The following is an 11,357-nucleotide window of genomic DNA, read 5'->3' as shown; positions in this document are numbered from 1 at the left end:
CTTTGTTCTCGGAGCAGCGAGGCTGCAGCCCCTCCCCAGGCTCCACCTCCGCAGCCCACCCGAGACCCTCCTTCCGCTGCCTGTGCACAAGCTCCTCACATGGTGCGCAGAGCTGGTGGGCAAGAGATGCCCTTGGCAAGGCACAGAGGCACCTTGGGTGGTAGAGGCATCATCAGGATGGCCCAGAGGCAACAGGGAACTAACCAGAGCCAAGCCCCCCAAGAGCAGAGACCTTGCAGCAGCACAAGGGGATGCTCGGCTCTCCCCAGGGGAGACGCAGGTTGGCTGCAGCACCCTGGCCCTGCTGGGCACCTGGGGCTGATCTGGCAGAACCTGTTCCCATGCTACGGCAGCAGGCTCCGTCCCGCACCACTGCCTGCCCCTGCCCCTTCCCCACCCTCCACTCACGGGTTGCTGTCCAGCCGCGGGGCGGCCACGGTGCGGCCACGGCCACCTCACCTTGCCCTGTGCTTCCTCTGACCTTGGCTGCCCAGCTGGGACTCACACGGGGGCACCCAGTCCTGCTCCTGCCAGCCCTGCCAGGCAGGCACCAGCTGTTTCTGTCCCTTGCTGCACCCGTGTCCTGCTGCTTCTCAGTGTGACCATCCCATTGCCCTCCTGTGCCCCAGCCCAAGTGCCTGGCCCAGCCGCAGCCTGTCTTTATTCCTCGACTTTGCTCACCCCATCTTTGATGTGCTTTTGCACTCCTGGAACTGGCAGTGAGAAGACATGGCACCGCAGCCCAGCTCTGGGTGATGCCAGGAGGCATTTGGCTCCCCACAGCCAGCTCCTGCCCCCGGCAGAACCTTCCAGTAGATGAGCAAGACAATTTTCCTTACAATTGCTCATCATGGCAAGAGCTGCAATTATTAATGACCGTTCCAGCTGTCAGAGTGGAGAGGGAGGAGACCAGCCACTTCCCCGCAGCCGCTGCCCTCCAGCCCGTTCCAGCTGGAGGCGCTGCTGTGGCCTCACCCCCGTCCTTGGGGACGGCAGCTGCATCGCATGAGCGAACGTTTGGCTGCTCCACGCTGGAGAACGCCCAGAGCTGGTGCACGCGGCCCATGCGTGCCCCATGGCTCCTCAACACTTCTACAGTGCTCAGGCACAAGGACACTGCCCCACAAGGGTCACCACTAAGGTCTGACCCCATCCCCATCTCTCCTTGCTGCAATTTGCCCCCCAGATTTATTACTGCCTCCGTTAGCGGTCCTGCCTGCTGCAAGAGGGATGACCGAGCCGACACAAGGGGTCAAGCCTGGGCTGACACAAGCAGAGGAGCAGAAATGTGAGGCAAAGAGTTTCCCTGGAAAGCTGGAAGGAGCTGAGTCAGGCCCCAGAGTGAGCGGGATGAGGGCAGAGCATGACCCTCCCAGCCGGCCGCACCTCACTCGGCAAAACCACGGGCCTGGAGACAGGAGGCACTTGCAGAGACGTGTTTATTAAAGGCACTAAAAGCACCGTGGCTACATCAGGGCAGCCCGACCAGAGGGTGTGGTTTGGGGAGAGGCATCGGTGGCCCCAGGATGGCAGTGGCAGAGAGCTCTTTGGTAGGAAGCTGTGCCCAAGCCTTGCAGGAGCAGCTGCCTGGCTGGGCTGGCCATGAGCACACACTGCCAGCCCACAGCTGGGGGTGATGCCAGCCCCAGGGGATGCCACCAGGGTGGGGGGCATGAGGGACAGACAGCCCCAGAATGCAACTGGGGCAGGAAGCCACTGCAGCAGTTTGAGGAGTGCCTGGTGGGTTGTCATGGGCAGGGCCCAGGCAGGGGAGCAGGGCTGGGTCTCCAGCCCCAGGCACACAGCAGGGAAGGCTGGGGAGAGTGAGACAGGAGCTGGTCCTCACCCACGCAGGGAGGGATGTGTAAGGAGTGTCTCTGCCCCAGCACTGAGCTGCCAGGCAGCAAGGGAGCAGCCCAGCTGTGGCAGACCCTCTCCAATTCCAGCCTCAGCATGGTTGTGCCCACTATGCTGGTGGCTCAGGGGCAGGAGATCCATGCAGCATCCCATTCCTAGGGCTCCTAGGGCCAGTTGAGAAGCATATAAGAAGCCACCCAGCTATCAAAGGCTCTGGATCAAGCACTGTATCTGGCTGGAGTTGAGCCAGGAGCTGCCAGGAAAGAGGCAGGAGCAAGGGAAAGGGCCAAGGGCCCAGCCTGGCTCCCTGGGGCCAGCAGGACAGGGGGAGAGGAGCATGCAGGGCCAGGGGCATGTGTGGGCACAGCTGGATTCCCACCCCTCACACATGGGAGAAGGCGTGGCTCTTGCACAGAGGCTTGTCCTTCTTGGAGTAGAACGTCTTCCCTTCCAGGTTGGTCTGGCAGATCTGGGGAGAAGAGTGCAGCTGGTCAGGTTGTGGGGCTGAGTCAGCCTCTGGATCCCCCACAGCCCAGCACTGGCATCACACAGGGACCTCCACATGGGTCTGGGACACTGCCAGGGACCAGAAGGCTCAGAGCAGAGTTCCAAGCTCCCGGAATGGAAGCAAGTGGGAAAAATCTTGTGGCAGCAGGTCCGCAGTGCTGCTGGTGTAGCCCACCCAGAGCAGGACTGCCAGGGAGAGGCGCAGGCCCTGCAGCAGTTGGGGAGGGAGGCACACTGCTCACCGCACAGACAAAGCAAGTGTCGTGCCAGCTGAAGCCCAGCGCCTCCAGGAACCGGTCCCCAGCATCGATCTTGAAGTCGCAGCCGCGGCACTTGGTGCCAAACATCTTCTCATAGTCTGTGAGGAAGGCAGAGCACAGGTCAGCACTTCCATGCACTACAGCTGCTCATCCCAGGGGAGCAGGGCTGCAGCTCAGCCAGGATCCCACAGGCACAGCCTGGAGACAGCTCTGCCAGCCCCATCCAGGTGAGAGAATGCCCCAAAAGGTGCAGGGTGGCTCGGCCACCACAGGGCTCCAGGGGAGGAGGAGAACCTCAACTCCCAGGATGCAGCAGTAGCTTTGATGTACATCCTCCCTCATTGCCATGGCAACATAGGAGCATGGCACTACCCTGCAGCTAGGGAGAACCAGGATGGAGCGCTCAGGGCTGTGGGACTGGGGTCTCTGTGCTCCCCACAGCCCAGGGGGAGCCCCACAGAGCAGGGCAGCTCAAGCCCCAGCCCTGTGCAGCTGCTGAGTCCCAACGGTGCCCCAGGGCCACATGAGGTGACACATGGGGTCCCTGGGTCCTACCTCTCTCGCAGTAGGGCTGTCCCTCCTCCATGTAGAAGGCTCGGTTGCGGATGGGAGTTTTGCAGGCGTTGCAGGTGAAGCACTGCACGTGCCAGGTCATCTTCAGTGCGTGCATCACCTCCTGGAGGGGAGCCACTGTCAGCCCAGGGGCAGGACCACCAAGGGCAGGAAAGGACAAGGAATCCCCTGAGATGGACCAAGGTGGGAAGGGACAGAGCCAGGCACCCACAGCAGAGGACAAGGACAGGAGATGGAGGGCAGGCTGAGGGACACTCACCCCAGTGATCTTCTTCTTGCACTTGGCGCAGGTGGGTGCGTAGCGCGTGTCGTAGCACTTGGGGCAGAAGATGGAGCCTTTCTCCTCAAAGAAGCCGCCCTCATCCAGCACCTTCCTGCACTGGCAGCAGATGAACTCCTCGGGGTGGTAATAATGTCCCAGCGCCACGAGGTACCGTCCCCTGTAGCAGGACAGAGCCATGTCAGCCACGCCGGGGACCAAGACAGCGGTGTGGCAGTGGTGGCAGCCGGGGCTCACCTGATGACCTTGTTGCACTTGTAGCAGAGGGGGGTGCGGCCGGGCCCCTCGGGGGCCTGCTGGGCTGCCTGCACGATGGAGCTGCGGTTCTGCATGGGGGTGGGCGTGGCTGGCTGGCTGTGCTTGCTCACCACCGTGCTCGTCTTGTCCGGGGCGTAGCGCTCGGCAAACGAGGGGTCCACAGCCCAGGGCGGGCGGCTGGTGGGGCTGGGGGTGGCACTGGGGGTCCTGGGGGCTGCACACACACACACAAGCCTTAAGGAGAGTGCTCCTGATCCCTCTGCAGCCCCTCCCCAAAAAGCCCAGAGATGTTTTGCTCACCCAGTCCTGGCTCAGTCTTCATCGTTGCTCCTGGGGACGGGTCCGGCACGGAGACCTGGCTACAGAACAAGCAGTTAATCCAGCCTGCCCTGATGGCTGGTGACTGCCCAGGGGGTGCAGGCAGGGCTCCCCACCCCAACAAGCGGGAGGGAGCTGGCCAAGCCCCCATGCCCAGCAGTAACTGGGTTAGTGATGAGGTACTGAGCCAAGGGCCTTCAGTCCAGCCAAGACACAGCATCCCCAGGGTCTCTGGTACCCACTGTGGTGGTCTGGGGAGAGGCAGGAGAGAAGGTTCTGGGCTTCTCCACACTGACCAGGGACCCCAGGGACCACACAGACTTTGGCTGCCTACTAATATGTGATGATCACCCCCAGTCTCATTGGTGTGCAGGGGGACCTGGATGTGGCCTGATGCAGGGAGCCCCAGGGTCCAGCTCAGTAGCGCTGGGAACAGGCAGGGCAAGCCAGGACTAAAGAGGCACAGCCCAATGAAAGAAGGGGGACAGGGAGAGAGGGAGAGCCAGTGGCTCTGTGCTTCTCCAAGACAAATTCAAAAAGGAGATGGCAACAAACCCAACTTTTATTTGCGTCAGAGCAAACTGGGCACAGCTGGTACCCAAGGACCACAGCACCAGGGCAGGAGGTGTCACAGAGAGGTGAAGGCAAAAATGGGGTGCTGTCCACCCCCCTGCCTGGCTGCACAGAACAAGGAACAACCCTGACAAACTGGTGACATCCACGAGCATGGCTGCCTCACAGCCCCACACCAGGATGGCAGGACACTGTGCCCCAGGTCCAGATGCTGCCCAAACACCACAACAACCCAGCGAGATTTGGCCAGTGCCATCAGCCACTCCCAACCCACCGTTTCTGGGGCACCACGGCGCAGCTCAGCATTCCCAGCTGAGGGGCAGCAATACCCAAGGGGTTCTGCCCAGGACGTGCAGCCCCCCAGCTCCTGCTGCCACACACTCCCCTTACCTGGGCTTCCTAACAAACACATCATCATGATCCTCCACTGAGCGCAGCAGGAGAGAAAGGAGGAAACAGTCAGTCCTCACAGACAGAGGCCCAGGCACAACAAGAGGGAAAAGGGGGGAAAGGAGGAAAACCAACCTCTCCTCCCACCAACCCCTGCCCCAAAACAAAGCCCTGCCCAGCCACAGGGCAGACCAAGACCCCAGACCGGTGTCACCACCACGAGACCACGCAGAGCCCCACCAGCTCCCCTGACTCAGCCACCCCACAGGGATAACACGGGGCCAAAACCAACACTCCAGTGCCACTCCAGATTCTGCTGGGCCCTGGCAGCCCAGGGAGAGCCCAGCACCCCGGGGCAGTGCCAGGCCCTGTGGGGACTCACTGCTGCTGTCTGTGCCCGTCAGCTGGGCCAGCTTGCGGAAGGTGCGGGACTGCGAGGTGCCGGTGCGGGGCTGCCAGTCCTCAGCGTCCTCCATCAGCCGCAGCTTCCCGGGGCTGCACCCGGGGGTGCTGGGGGGCTCCAGAGGCTGCGCGGGCTGTCTGTGAGTGACAGAGGGCAGGAGCTCAGCCAGCACCAAGCACAGACCCTGCTCTGGAACAGGGAAGCACTCCAAAAGGTGCTCTGGCACATGGCAACATCTCTGCCACACCCTGGCACTCACCGCTGCTCCACTGTGCCCCAGCTGGACCCACGGGCATCCCTGTGGCAGCAGAAAAAACGGTGGCACTGCAGTCAGTGGCTGATCCACGGCTCAGCCCATGCTTTCCATACGCACCCACAATCTCAGAGATACAAGAACCTCATGGAAATGCCAACAGCATTCACTCCTGACCAGCCTTGCAGCCATTCCATGACCCCACATGATATCGTGCCCCAGGTACAGTGCCTGCCCTGTGACTCCAAAAATGCCCAGCAAAGTGTTGTGTCACCAGCCACCCCTACACACTGTGCTGCATATTAACCTCCCCAGCTTGGTGCCAGCAGTGCCCAGTGAGTCTTGCCTGCACACCCATTTGGAGACAAACTGCCTGGCCAGGGGGTGTCCAGGCAGGAACCTCCCAAGGTGAAGGCCAAAGCAGTGGCTGAGCACTGGCAGTGCCTGTTGTGGGCTGAGCACAAGGTGGGCTCTGCAGCTCCACCACCACCTGAGCTCTGGGAGAGGACAAAGAGAGAGAGAAGAATCCACAACAGGGCAAAGCGTTTGCCCAGAGTCATGAGAAGTAGCGATGCTGAGGGGAAATGAGCCAGCAGCACTCACCCAGCTCTGCCACACCAGGCTCACAGGACAATGTGCCCCAGGTGCAGGCACTCCCAGCACCTCCCACCATCTCATAGGCAGGTTTTCCCAGTGTCATCAGCCTCCTCCACTCTTTGTATGCCCAAAAGGCTAAGGTGCAGCCCAGCATCTCCAGCTCAGAGCCAGCAGTGCCCAGACACCTGGGACATGCAGCCTCAGCACATGCTCCCCTTACCTGGGCTTTTTAACAATCTCATCCTCACCATCTTCCACTGCAGCAGGAGAGAAAGGGAAAGATGGCATCAGTCTGCAGCGACTGATGCCAAGGAAAAGCAGGAAAGGAAAGGAGGAAAACCAACCTCCCCACTCACCATCCCCTCACCCCATCACACAGCCCTGCTTGGCCATGGAGCAGAGCACGGCCCCACGAGCACCACCACGAGCCCACACACAGCCCCAGGCAGCTCCCGCTGGCTCAGCTGCCCTCAAGGGTGACTTAGGGCCAAAATCAAACTCCTGACGCCACATCACCCCACTGCCAAAACAGTCCCACATCCCCAGGCAGCGCCAGGCCCTGTGGGGACTCACTCTCATCTGTGCCCGTCAGCTGGGCCAGTCTGCGGAAGGAGCGGGACTGGGAGGTGCCGGTGCGGGGCTGCCAGCCCTCCGCGTCCTCCATCAGCCGCAGCTTCCCAGGGTCACACCCGGGGGTGCTGGGCGGCTCCAGAGGCTCCCTGTGAGTGACAGAGGGCAGGAGCTCAGCCAGCACAAAGCACAGACCCTGCCCAACACTGCAGCACAGGGCAGTGCTGCCAAAGGTGACCTGGAACATGGTAACACCTCTGCCAGACCATGGCACTCACCGCTGCTCCACTATGCCCCAGATGGACCCATGGGAATCCCTGTGACATTGGAAAAAACAGCAGCACAACAGTCACTGTTTGACCATGCCTGCCATATGCACCCACAGCCCCGTGGAGGCACAAGCCACATGGAAATACTGACCAGCAGCCTTGCAGCTGCTCCACAGCTGCACGGGATGCAAAGCACCAAGACCCGTTGCTGCCCAGCACCTCCCAACATCTCCAGCAAGGTGTTGTGATTATCACCAGCCACCCCTACCCAGGTGGGTGCTTGGGGCAGGACCCTCCTGAGGTGACGGTCAGAGCAGTGGCTGAGTGCTGGCAGTGCCCATTGTGCAGCTCTGAAAACACCTCACGTCTGGGAGAGGGGACAGAGAGGGAGGGGAGAACCCCCAGCAGTGCAAAGAGCACCCCCAGAGTGACTGCAAGCAGCAAGGGTGAAGTGGCTGTGGGGGCTGAGCCTGGCATGGGCACCTTGTGGCTCCAGCTGCTGCCCTTACCTGGGCTTTTTAACGGGCTCATCCTCACCATCATCCACTGAGGACACCAGGAGAGAGAGGGGGAGATGGAGTCAGTCTGTGGCAACTGAGGCCCAGAGACAGCAGGAAGGAAAGGGAAGGGAAAGGAAGGAAAAATGCCCTCTCCTCCCACAGCTCCCCTGCCCCAACACACAGCCCTGCCTGGCCACAGGGCAGAGCACAGCTCCAGCCCAGCCACACCACCACGAGCCCACACAGCCCTGGGCAGCTCCTGCTGGTTCAGCTGCCACAGAGGGGCCAAATGGGGCCAAAACCAATGCCCTCCTGTAACAACACAACACAGCCTTTAGCAGCTGCCCCAGCAAAGCTGGGCACAGCTGGGCAGCCAGGCAGGGCCAGGCCCTGCAGAACTCACTGCTGTTTGCTCCCACCAGCCGGGCCAGTTTGCGGAAGGAGCGGGACTGGGAGGTCCAGGTGTGGGGCTTTGAGTCCACAATGTCCTCTAACATCCGCAGCTTCACAGGGTCACACACAGTGTCACTGGGGGGCTCCAGGGCCTGAGGGGGCTGCCTGTGAGTGACAGAGGGCAGGGGCCCAGCACCAGGATTAGACCCTGCTCTGGAACAGGGAAGCATCCCCAAAGATGCCCTGGCACATGCCAACACTTCTGCCAGAACCTGGCACTCACCGATGCTGCCCCGTGCCCCAGTTGGACCCATGGGCATCCCTGTGGTATCAGAAAGAATGGTGGCACAGCAGTCAGTGTTGGACCAGCCCATCCCTCCCTATACACATCCACAGCCCCAGAACCACACGAGCCTTGTGGAAACGCTGACAGCGTTCACTCCTGATCAGCCTCGCAGCCATTCCCTGGCCCCATATGACATTGTGCCCCAGGTCTGGCTGAGTTCCCTACCCTGCAACTCCCAACATCCCCAGCAAGGTGCTGTCAGTGCCAGCAGCCACCCCTGCCCACTGTGGCCAGCACACTGTGCTGCATCTTGGCCTCCCCAGCTTGATGCCAGCAGTGCCAAGCAGGTCCTGCCTGCACACCCAGCATGAGGACACCTCATCTGGGGACAGCCTGCCTGGCTGGTGGGTGTCTGGGCAGGACCCTCCTGAGGTGACAGAGCAGTGGCTGAGCACTGGCAGTGCCTGTTGTGGGGTGAGCCTGTGGCTCTGCCAACAGCTTGGCTCTAGGAAGAAGGAAAGGACAGGACAGAGGGTGGAGGATAAGGAGAGGAAGGAAGAAACAGCAACAGGGCAAGAGCTTCCCCTGAGTGACTGCAAGCAGTGAGAGAGAACAAGCCTTGTGGGCTGAGCCCAGGGTGGGCACCCTGTGGCTCCTGCTGTTGCCCTGGCACACGCTCCCCTTACCTGGGCTGTTTAATAAATTCATCCTCACCATCCTCCACTGAGTGCAGCAGGAGAGAAAGGGGGAGATGGAGTCAGTCTGCAGCAACTGAAGTCCAGGAAAAGCAGGAAGGGAAAGGAGGAAAACCAACCTCTCCACTCGCCTGGCCCCACTGCACAGCCCTGTCTGGCCACAGGGCAGAGCACAACCCCAGACCAGCAGCACCACCATGAGCCCACACACAGCCCCGGGCAGCTCCCGCTGGCTCAGCTGCCCTCAGGGAGTTAACTGGGGCCAAAACCAACATTCCCGGGTGCTACATCATCCCACTGCTCCTCCCAACTTCTGGTTACCCCAAAACAGTCCCACAATCCCAGGCAGTGCCAGGCCCTGTGGGAACTCACTGCCATCTGTGCCCGTCAGCTGGGCCAGCTTGCGGAAGGAGCGGGACTGGGAGGTGCCGGTGCGGGGCTGCCAGCCCTCCGCGTCCTCCAACATCCTCAACTTCCCAGGGTCACACCCGGGGGTGCTGGGCGGCTCCAGAGGCTGTGGGGGCTGCCTGTGAGTGACAGAGGGCAGGAGCTCAGCCAGCACCAAGCACAGACCCTGCTTCAGCACAGGGCAGTGCTGCCAAATGTGCCCAGGCCCTGGCACTCACCACTGCTCCACTGTGCCCCAGCTGGACCCATGGGCATCCCTGTGATATTGAAAAGAAGAGTAGCACAACACTCAGTATTTGAGCACGGCACAGCCCATCCCTCACAAATGCACTCCAGAAGCAGAAGTCAGAGACACTCAGCCAGCTCTGCCCTGCCATGCCACAGCCAGGCTCACAGCACACTGTCCAGCTGCTGCCTAGCACCTCCCAATACTCCCAGCAAGGTGTTCTCAGTGCACCAGCCTTCTCCAGATCCCTTTTCCTCAAGAAGCAATGGCAGAATTTGGCCTCCCCAGCTTGGTGTCAGCAGTGCCCAGCAGGTCCTACCCAGCACAGGACATCTTGTCTGGCTGGTGGGTGTCCCAGCAGGACCCTCCCAAGGTGATGGCCAGAGCAGTGGCTGAGCTCTGGCAGTGCCCACTGTGGGGTGAGTGCAGGGTGAGCTCTGCAGCTCCACCAACAGCTCAACTCTTTGATACGGAGAGAAAAAACAGCCACAGAGCAAAGAGCTTCCCCTGAGTGACTGCAAGCAGCGAGAGAGAACCAGGTGTGCGGGCTGAGCCTGGGGTGGGCACCTTGTGGCTCCTACTGCTGCTCCAGCACACGCTCCCCTTACCTGGGCTTTCTAACAAGCTCGTCCTCACCATCCTCCACTGAGCACAGCAGGAGAGAAAGGGGGAGATGGAGTCAGTCTGCAGCAACTGAGGCCCAGAGACAGCAGGAAGGGAAAGGAGCAGGAAAGGGAAAAGGCCCTCTCCTCCCAGTGCCCACCTGTCCCAACACAGCCCTGCCTGGTCACGGGGCAGAGCACAGCCCCAGCCCAGTGGCACCACCACGAGCTCACACAGCCCCAGGCAGCTCTGCCTGGCTTAACTGCCCCACAGGGCCAAAACCAACACTCCACGAGGCACCAAAGCCTTTATCCAGCTCCAGTTTCCCCAGCAAAGCTGGGCAATGCCAGGCCCTGCAGAACTCACTGGCGTCGGCGCCCACCAGGCGGGACAGTTTGCGGAAGGAGCGGGACTGGGAGGTCCAGCTGGGGGGCTTTGAGTCCTCAATGTCCTCTAACATCCGCAGCTTCACAGGGTCACACACAGGGCTGCGGGGGGGCTCCAGCAGCTGTGGGGGCTGCCTGTGAGTGACAGAGCCATCTGTCAAATCTGACAGATCTCCTGGGGCTGTCCCCCACCTTCCCCAGCACAGAATCACAGCACACCGGTACCAGAGACATCACACCTTGTCCTCCTTCCCAGCCCCCAACTGCTCCCTCACAAAGGCTGGGCCTGTGAAGGACTCTGGAATGACCACCACCATTCCTGGCAATTTGAAACTGGCCCCAAGGGCCAGAAAGAGAAAGCACAGAGCAAGAATAAGCCAAGGTCAAAAAACACCACCAGGGAAACTGCACCACAGCCATCTATGGCAGTGCCACCTGGCCATGGGCATGGCGCCCAGCACAGCCCATCAGTCCTTGCCCAGCACAGCCACATCTTGGGGAACAGAGAATGGATCACACACAAGGACACTCCAGGGCTCCAGCAGCTGGCAGAGACAGGCAGCTGCCCTCTCTACACTGGGGACAGCTTGGTGCCAGCAGTGACCCACCCACATGGGCAGAGCAGTGGCTGCCCATCCCCAGGCTGGCCCTGCCCTGAAGGACAGGGCCCTGGCAGGGAAGAGGCATGCAGGGAGGATAGAGAGAGCAGGTAAAAGGCTTACTGACTTGTCAAGGCTCAGCACCTGTAGGGA

At 61.2% G+C, this 11,357-nt stretch overlaps 2 protein-coding genes across 3 annotated transcripts in view; both read right to left on the bottom strand.

Annotated features, from left to right (window-relative positions):
* Window positions 1-1,066, bottom strand: part of DBN1 (drebrin 1) — a 13,578-nt gene extending 12,512 nt beyond the window's left edge. The window contains exon 1 of the mRNA XM_031055211.1: window positions 976-1,066. Coding sequence (XP_030911071.1) covers window positions 976-1,066 — 91 coding nt within the window. The remainder of the gene's footprint in view (window positions 1-975) is intronic.
* A 354-nt stretch (window positions 1,067-1,420) lies between these two features.
* The window catches only part of PDLIM7 (PDZ and LIM domain 7), a 15,620-nt gene continuing 5,683 nt past the window's right edge, over window positions 1,421-11,357 (bottom strand). Inside the window, exons 4-10 of one of the 2 annotated variants that reach the window (XM_031066844.1) lie at window positions 11,332-11,348; window positions 4,036-4,094; window positions 3,715-3,949; window positions 3,457-3,637; window positions 3,180-3,300; window positions 2,607-2,722; window positions 1,627-2,326 (exon numbers count right to left, since the gene is read on the bottom strand). In XM_031066844.1, the coding sequence (XP_030922704.1) occupies window positions 2,240-2,326; window positions 2,607-2,722; window positions 3,180-3,300; window positions 3,457-3,637; window positions 3,715-3,949; window positions 4,036-4,094; window positions 11,332-11,348 (816 nt within the window). In that variant the 3' untranslated portion in view covers window positions 1,627-2,239. Of the gene's footprint in view, window positions 2,327-2,606; window positions 2,723-3,179; window positions 3,301-3,456; window positions 3,638-3,714; window positions 3,950-4,035; window positions 4,095-11,331; window positions 11,349-11,357 lie in introns of both variants that reach the window. The other variant, XM_031066843.1, reaches the window with a different exon arrangement.

This window comes from Geospiza fortis, unplaced genomic scaffold (assembly GCF_000277835.1).
Source record: "Geospiza fortis unplaced genomic scaffold, GeoFor_1.0 scaffold55, whole genome shotgun sequence".
NCBI lineage: Eukaryota > Metazoa > Chordata > Aves > Passeriformes > Thraupidae > Geospiza > Geospiza fortis.
Note: the sequence above shows the minus strand (reverse complement) of the source record. Positions and strands in the feature narration are given on the sequence as shown.